This window comes from Adiantum capillus-veneris, chromosome 4, assembly GCF_014529385.1.
Source record: "Adiantum capillus-veneris isolate H3 chromosome 4, ASM1452938v2, whole genome shotgun sequence".
Classification (NCBI taxonomy): domain Eukaryota; kingdom Viridiplantae; phylum Streptophyta; class Polypodiopsida; order Polypodiales; family Pteridaceae; genus Adiantum; species Adiantum capillus-veneris.
The window spans coordinates 47,508,556-47,521,808 of NC_140934.1; the positions used below are offsets into that span (position 1 = coordinate 47,508,556).

A 13,253-nucleotide genomic window follows, 5' to 3' on the forward strand; every position below is an offset into this window, starting at 1 on the left:
AAGAAACAGCTCAAAAAAGTGCTCTAAGGGGACTCACACCTATAGGTGCTCCCTTGCACGTGATCCTTCCCATAGCCATATAAAGTCCAGTCATTGTCACGGTTCTGACGGATTCACTGATTCATTTTGCTTTAAGCATTTATGACCCTACACTGAGCAACCTCATAGAGTACTAGGCTGAACAAGAAAAACACAACAATAAGTATCAAGCTATTCCTGAAAAATTGAAGTAAATTTAGTCTACTCCCACCATCAGCTTGCATGCAAGATGCCATTCCACATACTACACCAAGTGACGTGTGATATGAATAAATGGGGAACAAAAAAAGCTCTCTTTAACAAGCAAGGAGCTGCTCCTCTTGTGAAAAGAAATGCTTGACACGCTTATAGCGATGTGCCATTGTCACCGCCAAATCATTTTTAGTCACGCAGGGCTTGTTGAGAATTCCTAAATATGCTTCCGCCTCAAGAAATGCAACACAAAATGTTTGAACTCACCAATGAATTCAGAGCAATCATCAAAAGGTAGTGTTTGATCCTCTTTTATTGTTTTGTATGTGAACGAATTTTTGTACAAGTTTTGGCATGTTGGCACAGTCTGCATCACAAGGATTCCAAATTTTTAGCAATTAAAGCTCGAAAATGACTTAATGACTACCAAAAAACTTTAATAAACAAAAAACAAAAAAAAACAGATTATCTCCCAAAGTTAGCACAGACAAAACACAATGTCTAAAAGTTAGCCCAGACAGCAGCAAAAAATTATTTTGAATACCACGAGTAAGTACCTGTCAAATGCAGACCAGCTTTATGTGCTATGTGGACATCCCACCCCAAAGCCAAGATAAGTCTAGGAAAGCCTACAAGATCTTAGGCTAGCAACCTTGTAAGCCTTTGTAAGACTTGAATGTCCATTGGGACCATTAGAATAATTTTTACCAAAGAGTAGCTCGCTTTGCATAAATGACTGTGGCATAGTCAGATACTAATACATTAGAAAGGAGGTCCCTAATAGCTTAAGAGTTTTGGAGTCCTGAAGGCTAGATCAAGTTGCTCAAACTGGTATCAAAGCCCTATTCCCTAGTTGACAAAATCTTATCTCATGAATAATTATACATTATCAATGCTTTCTAAGTTATATTTAGTCGCTTAGTAATTTTCGAGCTATTAAACCTCTATTTGGAGCCTACAGAGTAGAGCCAACAAGGCTCAAGCAGTCAAGTGAACCTTGTTGACATTGCAGCCAACGAGACACACACACAAGTCAAGGATCCACTGTAACAGCATTGTTAAAAGAGCGAAACAATAGCATCAACACAATAGTCGTGTAGCCTGCAACAATAGAACCTTGATTGCTAATCAAGGCTAAGGCAATAGAAAACCGGCAGCGTTTGCTTCATAAGGAGGGGAATTGATACAAAGCAAGAGGTCTCTATGTACTCAAGCATCACGTATTGAAGCACATGACAGCCCTTGGTAATCTGTGAAAAGTTTCAGCACGCTTCTAGGAGAAGGTGCATAGCGTGGAATACCGGCATTGTACTGAGTTCAAGCAATATAAAGAAATACCGAAAGGAGCGCCAAGGTTTGGGGCCAGTGCTCTCTTGGGGTGGAACTCCGCCACTCCCCATCTCGTGTGTTTGCATCTCTTTCAGTTCAATTGTCATTTGAAGTGCTTAAAGTTGTTCAATCTGTTCTTTTCCGTTGGCACGTGGTGCCTGTACCTGTGACAGTGGTATCAGAGCTTCTGAAAGCATACCGGTCCTACCAAAGAGCAGACAGAGCACGGTGGCGCATCTTGTTAAAGAATCTCTGTGCCCCATCTCTTGACTTATTAGCCACTCCCACCCTTACTCCATCGCGCATTAGGCGCGCTCCCGTCTTCATCGCTCTTTCTTATAGGGCATAAGCCATGAGGAATTTAAGATCACTTGCACAAGAAGGATCAAATTTTTAGTCACCGCTTTTCTCAGAGGAATTTAAGATCACTTGCACAAGAAGGATCAAATTTTTAGTCACCACTTTTCTCAGAGGCATTGCCATGCAGTCGTGGATTTCGATAGCTACCAAGCCGGACACTCCAAGGACTTGGCAAGCTTTCAAGAAACTTTTTGCATGCTTTTAAGACATCTTCCTTCGGATTGCAGCTTCTGGAAAAGTGGGGTAACTTCAAATGCTTGCCACGAAAACCCTAGCAGTTTACAACTTGCACTCTTTGGACATCTCTCAGCAGGTGTCTCTTCTCGAGTTGATAACCTTGGAGGTCCTGTGCGATTGCTATGTCTTGGGAATACCATCACCGCCACAGGAACACTCTGTCGAGGCACTATTCATGAGCTTATGGGCCATGTTGAGGTCTTCTGTAATAGCAGAAGCTGATACATTGGGAATAGACTCCCCTTTAAGCTTTACATCCAAAATGTGAGTCTTTCCCCTGCTCTGTACAGTGATCTTTTTGTTGTAGGCATCCATGATTCCCTGTACACGAAATAACCAAGGAATACCTAACAACACATCACATCCGTCCAGTGGCATGATGTAAAATTCTTCAGCATCTACATGGGACTGGATATGTAGGCGCAACTTTCCGATGATGGGTGTCACAGCCTCTGTATGGCCAGGACATGCCAAACTTGCCTCTGCTGTATACCCCATCTCTTCAGGTCTGATTCCCAACTTTGAAGCTAATTCTGGGGAAATGAAGTTGGCTTTGGCACCTGGATCAAAGAAGATAAGCATTGTTTGATCCCTGACCTTTCCCCATGCTCTGCAAAGCTCACTTGCATCTGAATTTGGCTTATCGCCCACCATATCTGGCACTAGACCAGCCATGGGCTTCTTTCCTTTCTTGTCCTCCAGGCTTCTTATCTTCAGAATCAGCTGGCCTTTTCTTTGTAGGACAATTGTAAGCAATGTGGCCAGGCTGCTCACAGACGAAGCATTTGTTCTATGACCTCAGGACCTTCTTTTGCTCTTCCGACTTGCGAGGAAAACGTCTTTTCCATTTCTTCGTTGGTCCCTTTTCTGATTCAGCCGTAGCTTTGTCTTTCCTTGCGTTGGCTGGCTCCTGAGTCACTTTAGGAACCTCCTTGGGAACATACTTCTTCGCTGAATTTTTCTTGGCTAGTGTTTGCTACCTCGATGAGCTGCGTCAAAGTAGTAGTGACTTTGGTCTTCGTGCAGTACTTTCTCAATCCTTTGAGTAGGCCACAACAGTATTTTTCAATTTGTTCTGTCAATGGCACAAACCTATAGGAAGTTACTGGAAGTAGAGCTTTCCAAAACTTCCGATTGTAGTCATTGAGATTCTTGCAAGTGGCAGCATTAAGCTGGTGCCATTCTGTCATGACATCTGCTTCAAAGTCATCAGATAACCATGCTGCTGCAAAAATCTGCTTGAAGTAAATCCATGTGGACGGAGCTTGCCCTTGCAGCAATAAAGTTGTCCACCATTGTCCCGCATTCCCTGTCAAGAAAGTGGCTGCCTTGCGGACCTTTGAAGCCTCTGTAAAGTTTCCCCCGGCATAGGCCTTGTCAAACTACTGGAGGAATGAGAGAGCCTTCTTCCTGTCATCAAACCCTGTAAAGCCACCTTCTTTGTACGGAGTTGGCCTCTCCAGCGGCGTTAAATTGTCATATGGAAGTGACTGAAACATGGGAACACTGTTAGGGTTCATTTGTGTTCCCTGACCGCAATTAAGTTGACTTGGAAATGCCATATTTGGCTGCTGATTTGTAATTCCAGCCATACCAAAATTTGCCTGTGGCATCCCAAATTGGCCCTGAGTGCTTTGAAACCCTGGTAGCATGCCCGTGACACCATACATGGGGTTAGGCATCATCGTTTGAGCACCCCTGAACACTGTTCCTGGCGTGTGAAACTGATTTCCAGGTGCATGACCAGTCATGCTCTGGAATACCGATCCACCTCCAAAATAGCCAGGGTGTATTGAAGGTGGTGGGAAGACCTGTTGCATAGCCTGTAGGTTGCTTCCCTGCCCACTAGAACCAGCTATAGGCTGCTGAAAAGTGGCTGGCTGAACTGGTACAGCTTGAAAGACTGGCATCTCAGCCACCTGTTCTTGCACCTTAGGCACAGGTTGTGGAGACTGCATGTTCTCCGTCAAGTGTACAGGTGTTTCCATTGACTCTGCAGTATGAATCACCTATGCTCGAGCCTTAACAGGCTTTTGAATATGATCCAATGACCCAACTTGCTGAGACGGAAGAGGAGGTTGCAGAAAGGCTAAGAACCTCGGGTTCTGCATTACTTGTGTGAACATAGCCACAGCAGTAGCCAACTGGGTCCTGAATATATCATCATCCGTCTGTGGTGGTCTTGAAGACTCACCCACTTCATGTGTCTGTTGACCCTGCGAAGAGGAAACCTCTTCAGTCACATCATCTGGTTTGTCAGCCATAACTGCAATTCCCTGTGTCTGGTTATGATCCCCTTTGTCTTCAAGCCCAAACTGACCAAGGCTCACTTCTATGGGAAAAAGTGATTTAATCCCGGAGATGGAACCATGAAACCGGCCTGTACTTTCAAAAAGGGCGGTAGACTTTAGACTTAAACCTTATTTGCTTTCACCCATTTAATTTGTCGCCCACTTTACCTGTACTTTCAAGACACAACAAAGGGGAGAGGGATACAGGCTGCTAGATTGCACCTGTATGAGTAGACCGACACCAGATAGGCCCCTAACTTAGGCGCCCCTTTCGGTATTTCTTTATTGTTTAAAAGAGGGAATAAACGCTGTGGTTCCCTACAAGCTGCCCCGCACAAGCTTGGCTGAATTTCAACTGTTCCCGCCCGATTTCGGCAGCATAATTGTACTAGGACCCTTCACAGTCAGTATTCCCACGCATTGAATGACTTTCCCGACGCATACGGGCACTTTGCAAAACCTGGCAAGAATCTACAGCACGTTGAATTCTCTGTTTTCAGCCCCGAAAATGCGCCAGATCACCTGTACAGCGGTCCCCTCACGTCCCCGAACCTCCTGGGGGTATTAGGGTCCGTTTAGGGCCAAAACCCTAAACCTGCAAAAATACACAGCACGCTGTAATTTACTGTTTTGGGCTCCGTTTCGCGTGCCGGTCGCATCCGTAGCAAGTCCTCGAGCTCCCACACCTGTAGGGCTACTTGCCCTTTGAATTGGACGAGATTTCTGGCGTGAAACCTCTCCGAATTCACCTGTACCTGCGTGGGATTAGCCGCTAGCTAATCCAGTACTTGTGCAAGAGGCTCTTGCCTCGGCAATCGCGCATGAACCCACACAACTGTACATTGGTCAATTGAAAAGCCCACTAGAGGGGCATAACATACTACCATAGGAGAGAGAGAGGGCAGTGCGTAGCGTGCAGGGCATCACTCCTGGCACCGCACTGTACATAGGAGGGAAAGGAAGCACTCCATAGCTCTTAACCTGTGACAAAAATCTGCAAATGAGCCCCTTCTCCCTTCAAATTCAGCGCCACTTCTTCATGCATGAGGAAAGTGCACAGAAATGTGCCACTTGGCACATTTACAGCCTATTTCCCGTTTCGGGGTTGCCGCCTAAAAATCTCCCAACCGGTTGCCCAGTTGACTTCACGACAGAGTAAGAAAATGTTCCCCTTGTCATTCCGGAGGTAATGACGCAAACACATTTTCAGGTCCCAAAATAGCAATTCCCTAAATTTTAGGAGATGCTGCCATTGTATCTTTCTAGGTCATTTGACCCCCTTTGTACACTGCAGCCACACCCAGAATTGAAATGTAGCCTCTGTAGCAAAGGATTCCACTTTGGCTAGTCAATGACCCCACTTTGGCTAACCATAGTCCTTGTCCAACCTTAGTGCTCTCTTGCCCTCAGGCCTGGACTCCCTCTGGACAGTTCCTGGACTCCCTCTGGACAGTTCCACACTAGCTATGCAATGCAGGGCAGTTAGATTTTCCGAGGGGTGTTTCCAAAAAGTGAAAGTAAATAAATAATAAGAAAGAAATCAACAAAAAGGATACATAGTAGTCACACGCTGGTGACATCTGCTACAACTTTATGGAAGAAATCTAACCCTAATTTTGGTGTAGGTTTCAAAACGGAAGGCTGTCGAATTTCAAGCTCAACTGATGTCGAGAATGCTTTTTCAGCTTGATTTCACAGTTTTCTGCGTTGAGAATGTGACGATGGCCAGTAAGCTGTCGAAAGGAAATTCCGATGGATTTAAGGGCAAACAGTTTTCAGCCAAGGGCAATGTTACAGCAAAGCCTTCTGTCCCTCCCGCAAAGAAACCCTCCATTGATGAAGTTGACAAGAACCTTCCTCTGGGCGAGGAGGACAGAAAAGGCATTTTTATGGCAAATCTAAGTCACAGGATAAGAATGACAAGTCAGAGCATGAAGGAAAGAAGCCAAAGCCCATTGGAGGATTTGTCCTAGATTCGGTTGGTGATCAACCAAACACAGATGCCACAGAATTGTGCAGAGCTTGGGGGGCAAAGTTAGGGACCAAACTGTATTAATTTTAATTATTCCAAGAGCCTGTGCAAATTTCATCTCACCCGAGTTGGCATCATAGTTGGGCATTCGTGCAGAGGAGATGGGCATGATGAGTGAAGCAGCTTTGGCATATCCAGGTCATTCAGAAACCATTACTCCCATTTTGGGGAAGCTTCATTTGCACATTCAGAGTTCTGTGGATGCTGAAGAGTTAATATTATGCCACTTGAGGATTGTGATAAGTTATTGGGTATCCCATGGTGTTATTGATTGCATGCTATGGTGGATACTTACAACAAAAGATTACCCTTGTACATAGAGGAAAAGCAAAATTAGAAGAAGAGATCCACAGCACCCAAATTGACAAAAGAGCAGCATGCTGAGTACTTCAAAGAGGGCAAGTGTTATGGCTATGGTGAACAGGGGCACATCTTCGCAAAGTGTCCAAAGAAAGAACCAAGGGAACCAAAGAGTTTTGATGACTCAAAATGACGTGCCGATGGACAAGGAATAGGTCCTAGGGTACCAAGGAAAAAGAACAGAATGGAAAGCTAGGTCCACCGATAATTTGGTCAAGAGTAGGCTTTTCCAGCTAAGGCATAGTAAGACCTCTCAGTTGCGGAATCCTGTGGCGTAAGAAGAGAAACATGGCCCCATCAAAAAACAGAAAGAAGTAGGCTGCCCATTGCCATGGGACATCCCTGTTGGACTGAAGTTTGAACGAGACAAAAGAGCACGCTGCCCAATATGGCCTCTGATTGTGATAGCGCTAATAGCGTATAATACATATACACCTCTGATCCACTACAAGGATAAACCCATCCTCTAAATAGTGCCCTCCAAGAAACCCCAATCTACTCTGTCATAATCCTTCCCAGATCAAGAAGCATGAATGCTATAGGCTGATCTGCCTAGCACGCCCACTCGGTTGTCTCAAAGAAATTGAAGATGTTATCCAAAATACATCGATATCATAAAACCTATTTGTGCAACTCTCACAAATGGGAGCGCATAGCAATATAGAATATACTCGGATAAATAGAATTTATCACTTACAGAGGATACAGAGAGAAATAGAGGGGGAGAGAGAGAAGATGGACACAGTACTAGGACCAGAAGATGGGCTGCCCCCCCCCCCGGTAATAGTATCTTTATTACTGAGGAGAAGTCTATACAAGCACTTGAACCGAACGTACTACCACGTCCGTTCTAGAATAAGACTTGATGGTTCCTGGAAGCCTCGGCTTCCTATTCCTAGAGCAAAACCCTATTCCAAGGAATTTCCGTTCCTTATTCCAAATCCTCGAGAACCAAGGTTCTCGTTTCTGGATCTCACCTTCCAAACTCAGGGCATGGCATCCCTGCAACTCTTTTCCAACTCTGTTTCCAGAGTCCTCTTCCTGCAGAACAACTCTGCTTTCTCGGACACAAAGACCTTACTTGGGAATCTCAACTTCCGGATCACAACTTGAGAGACTACCTCTCTCCAATCCGTGGATCTACTTCCCAAACTCGGGTACAAAACCCTTGGGCTGATCTGGCTCTAGCTCCTCAGAGCGCTTTCTCCTACAGAGGCTCATGCCTTCCTTTGCTCCTACTCCCTCGTGAAGAGGAAGTACACCTGCAAACACACAAACACGGAACAACAATTCCTATGGCGAATCCACAATTGATACCTCTTGCTCTTTGCGGCGGGAAAAGCAATCCCCGTGCTTCGTAGTCTCGCAATCTCTTGCGTCTTCTGGCGGCAGAGTCTCCTCTTGTTGGCGCTCGCAAACCCCTTGAGAGAGGGCGTGTGATGCTTTTATAGCTCCTTGGCCACGGCAAGACAAGCTGAGCGTTGGCTGCCTACATAGAAATCGCGGCCGTGTTTTTTTTGTTTTTTTGTTAAGCTCTTCTGTCAGAAAAAGAGAGAAATCGTTGGCTGGTTTTTGCTACTTTATTTTCCAAGTGACTGCCCACTTATTAAGTGGGCGGCCGGCGTATTTTAAAAATGGTCTGAATTTGTCCAAAAACTCAATAAAACCTATTAAGTTAAAAACAATGCTTTCACGGCACTTGCCAGGCGTCCCTGGATGCAATCACATGCACAGTTGCAATGCAGACATAGACTTCATCGCAGGAAAGCATCTGCTTTCCTAAAAAGCAACCCGCTTCCTCAGAAAGCAATTGTATTTCCTCAAAGTTTCCTCTGAACCCATCTTCATTCAAGTGCTTGCTCATCCTTGTGCACAATTCTAACACAGTTCGGAATTTCCACCTGACTATGGATATTCCCTTTCCCATGCACCCATCACCCACCTTCTGACGCATCAAGAATACACATCACCTAGTCCTTTCCTACCAAACTTATGGTACAATCCCCTTCGCAATGCTCTTTGTCACCCATCCTATGACGCATCATAGATGTTCGTTCCTGGATGGTCGGATACTTCTTCCCGATGCTCCCTGTCACCCATCCGATGTGACGCATCAGGAGTACCCATTCTTCGTGGCCTTATAGACATTCCCTTTCACAGTGCTCCCGTCATCACTTTGAATGACGCGCTAGAAATATCCGTACTCGGATGTCTCCAGTGAGAAAAACCCTCTTCACTTAAAATTCCAATAATTTATTTAGAATTATTTTTCTAGATGTTCCAAGCGAGAAAACCCTCTCACTTATAAATCCAATAATTTATTTAGAATTATTTTTCTATCAAATAAAGCCAATTTAGCAACAGCAACATGGATGAGATCGGGCATGAAGGGTTTCAAGCACATACTAATCATGCGAGCAAGACATGGAGTCCATTGTCGAAGGAACGATGTATCTCCGCCTTTCGGTATAAGAGAAATAAGTCCCGAACACATAAGAGGCAAGCATCTCTCATGTGCCAAATATGTGTTGTAAACCCACAAGCATAACGGGGTTGAGGGCATCCCAGAACTGCAAGAAGAACTGTCTGGTCAACCCATCTAGGTCAACCACTGCATCATGCAACTCCTTCATAGAGAAGGGGGCTAGTACCGTATGGCACATAGTCTCTGTAACCTCAGGCTATACATGAGACCAAACCTCTTCTCTAGCATGTGGAATATCATCAGTGTGTTGAGCAACAGTAAACAAATGCTCAAAATAATCTAAAGCTATACCAAGGACCGCATCAAGATCCGTGTGAAACTTGTCCACAATCACGTGAGGCTCTAATAGAAATCCCCTTGGGACGCTCCTGAAAGTGTGCAAAGAAATCCGTATTCATCCTATCTACTTTGGATTTCCGATTTTTGAGTCTGAACGTGACTAAGTGTCTCTCTGGTATCAATCTTGCACTCACCCAGAAATGTAGCGAAAACCACAAAATCCAGTGCTGGATAAAGCATCTGCGATAGAAACCTCCTGTAGGAGCTCACAACAGCCAAGGGATTATGAAACCCTCGGCCGTCTCTCTCTCTCTCTCTCTCTCTCTCTCTCTCTCTCTCTCTCTCTCTCTCTCTCTCTCTCTCTCTCTCTCTCTCTCTCTCTCTCAATGCGTGTGTGGTCCAAACGCTATTGTATGGGGTAGAGGTATGGGGACCAAGTATTCCGGCCAGCACATGCAATGACATTGAGAAAATTCAAAAAAAGTTCTTATGTAGACATATGGGGATAAAAACCACAACACCATACTCAGTGATGCTATTGGAGACTAGACAAAGACCATTGGAAATGCTTGCTTTGCAAAGAATGCATAGATATCTCTTGAAGGTGAAGTTGATGCCTAATAACCGTTTGCCTCACATAGCATGGGAGGTAGGATGTAAGCCGCAAAAGAACCACAAAAGCAAGTTCCTCACCTCTAGCCTTGTTGAGGACATCAAGAAATGGTTCTCTAACTGGAATGTGGGAGCATATGTGGACATGCATGTAGAGGAAGGTACCGAGCATGAGCACGAGCTGAATTTTGAACTACAATTACTTGAGGCCCTTCATAGCAAATGGAAGAATGCAATGCACAGGTCCAAGTTTGAATACTATTGCAAGCACATAAACACACGATACTGGGAAGAATACAAAACCGGGGAAACCCAAATACCATGTCCTACAGTGCGAGACGGGCCATCACCTTGATGCGGACAAGATCACACATGCTCAAAAGTGAAACAGGAGGATGGCTGAATATTGATGCAAACATGAGGAGATGCACTCAATGCAACTTGAATTCATTGGAAAATGAAGCACACTAACCCTTGAATGTCCAGCATATGCGCACATTCGGGTCAACTTTCCTCAACTTATTCAAGGATGTACTACATTTGAGGAGCTTCTCTCAAGAACACATCCCTCTCCAGTAGCACTAGGCATCTATCTTGCCAAAGTGCTAGAACATCACACCACACTCACAAACAAGATCACCACACAATCATGACACGTCCCCTCCTTCACATGGGAAGGGGGGAGTCTCATATATGAGATTTTAGGTCCCATGGGTCATTCTGGCCCCCTGAGGACGTTAATACATCATCTCTCTCTCTCTCTCTCTCTCTCTCTCTCTCTCTCTCTCTCTCTCATAACAGGTCTTGAGTTCAACTCTCCTCATCGGCTAGATCTTTAAGGTCTCTTGGGATAGTTTCCTACGACGTTAAAACTCTCTTCTTCTCGGGTGTGTGTGTGGGTGTGTGCTAATAAAAAGAGGAAAATGGTATAACCTTTCTATCACCAAGTGAGGTAGATTGGTTATGCCATTTCCCTCTTTAATAACAGGTCTTGAGTTCAACTCTCCTCGTCGGCTAGATCTTTAAGGTCTCTTCGGATAGTTTCCTACGACGTTAAAATTCTCTTCTCGGGTGTGGGTGTGGGTGTGGGTGTGAGTGTGTGTGCGCTAATAAAAAGAGTGAATGGTATAACCTTTCTATCGCCCAAGTGTGGTAGATTGGTTATGCCATTTCCCTCTTGAATAACAGGTCTTGAGTTCAACTCTCCTCGTCGGCTAGATCTTTAAAGTTTAAAGTTTAAGGTCTCTTGGGATAGTTTCCTACGACGTTAAACCTCTCTTCTTCTTCTTCTTCTTCTTCTCTCTCTCTCTCTCTCTCTCTCTCTCTCTCTCTCTCTCTCTCTCTCTCTCTCTCTCTCTCTCTCTCTCTCTCTCTCTCTCTCTCTCTCTCTCTCTCTCTCTCTCTCTCTCTCCGTGTGTGTGTGTGTGACGTTTATCGTCCACTATGCCTGACACCTGAGTCTTGTATAATCTGTAACTAGTGTCTAGATTGGCTAGACTAGTGCAACCTCCACCCTTGCAAACGCAAAAGATACCTCAACAATGGATTGATCCAAAGACACCCAAAGGTTTCCAATAATGCAAACTAAAACGCATTGTAAGCTATTAGCAGGATTTTGTGGTTTTGTTTATGATCCCAAAGAAGATTGGCCTAGTTGGCTTTCTCTGGGAAAAAGTTGCTTGCCTCATGGAAAACTAGGGCAAATAACTTGTGTACAAGTGTCCAAATTGAGAATTTTCTTGAAACATGGGGTTGTTTTCTCTCATCGTACATGCCATCGTAAACATATTGTCCATGGTTAGCATTTGATCAAAAGGAGACCGTAAGGTAAGGGCCTTAAAACTCACTTCAATGATGTTGATAGGGGTAATGCTAAAAGGGGGAAGTATGTTACGGCCATGTCACGGAGGAGAAGGTTAGAGTTGTGATGAGTCTCTTGTGTTTAGATGAACGTCAGTGCAAGAATGGGCAGCAGCATACTCGCATTTTAGCTGCATCCTTTCACCCGTAGAAACTGAAGGCAATTCATCAAAAATTGCAAACAATTCATTTAAGACATTAACAAGCTCTGGCAAAAGCATCGTGATTATTCAACCTATCCTCAGGTGTCTGTGAGGGTGGGATCAACAGAAACTTTATCATACCTTTTAGCACGCCCACCAAACAGAATTGAGAGACCCTAACCTTTGATTCTTCAAAGAACGACCGGCAAAAAGAGCTTTACAAGAGAATAGAGCAAGAAACATACGTTAAGAATACGAGTTATGCCCTGTGCCTTGAGGAGCTCGGCACGGGAAGCATTGTCGTAGCTGCCGAGGTAGAGGAAGGAGGGCAGGATCTCAGTAGCAAAAGCACTGGGCGTATCAAGGGGTCCCTTCTCTCCCGCATCCTGCAGCCGGTGCCCGCAAACGCCACAAACCTCGCCATCCTCAAATTTGTGGTAGTGCCCACATACATAACATGGATTCTCTCTCTCGCGCTTCCGCACCATCTCCCTCTCGCGATCTCCTCTTACAGGACGGCACTTGCGTTTGAATTCTTTCCTATAGCTTTACAAATTTTTCCTGAAGCTATAAACAAGCATCACTATGCATGTGCCCACGATTTTCAAAAAATCGTGGAAGGGCAGTATCTAGGAAGATGCTCTATGGAAAGCGAAAATTAAGGGAATGGCCTACGTTCAATGGCAAAAAACGAAAACTGAATCATTGGGGGCAGCATTTGTCGCCAGCAGGGAGAAGGGTCGCAAGAGCTTGGTGCCCACAGGAGCCCGTCTCCAACTATGTCCAGCTCCTGCACGTGCCCCGTGTCGCATAGTAAAGTTATTATTTTATAATGCACGACTCAACGAGGAGACACCAACCAAGCTTTGGTGTGATGGATAGAAGATTCCTCAAGGTCGGGTTCTTTTACTTCTACAGTTCGAGTTCTATCATGAGCATAATTTTTACTCTGAATTGCAAACGGCATCCACGAAGATTGTGAAGAGAAGGCATTCGCGAAGATTCGAGCGATTTCAATTAGAAGCCTACTAGTG

General features: G+C 44.8%; 1 protein-coding gene across 1 annotated transcript in view; it reads right to left on the reverse strand.

Moving 5' to 3' along the window:
• The window catches only part of IBR5 (indole-3-butyric acid response 5), a 35,893-nt gene extending 23,125 nt beyond the window's left edge, over nucleotides 1-12,768 (reverse strand). Inside the window, exons 1-2 of the mRNA XM_086510436.1 lie at nucleotides 12,465-12,768; nucleotides 499-598 (exon numbers count right to left, since the gene is read on the reverse strand). Coding sequence (XP_086366562.1) covers nucleotides 499-598; nucleotides 12,465-12,707 — 343 coding nt within the window. The 5' untranslated portion in view covers nucleotides 12,708-12,768. The remainder of the gene's footprint in view (nucleotides 1-498; nucleotides 599-12,464) is intronic.
• Nucleotides 12,769-13,253: the final 485 nt, after the last annotated feature.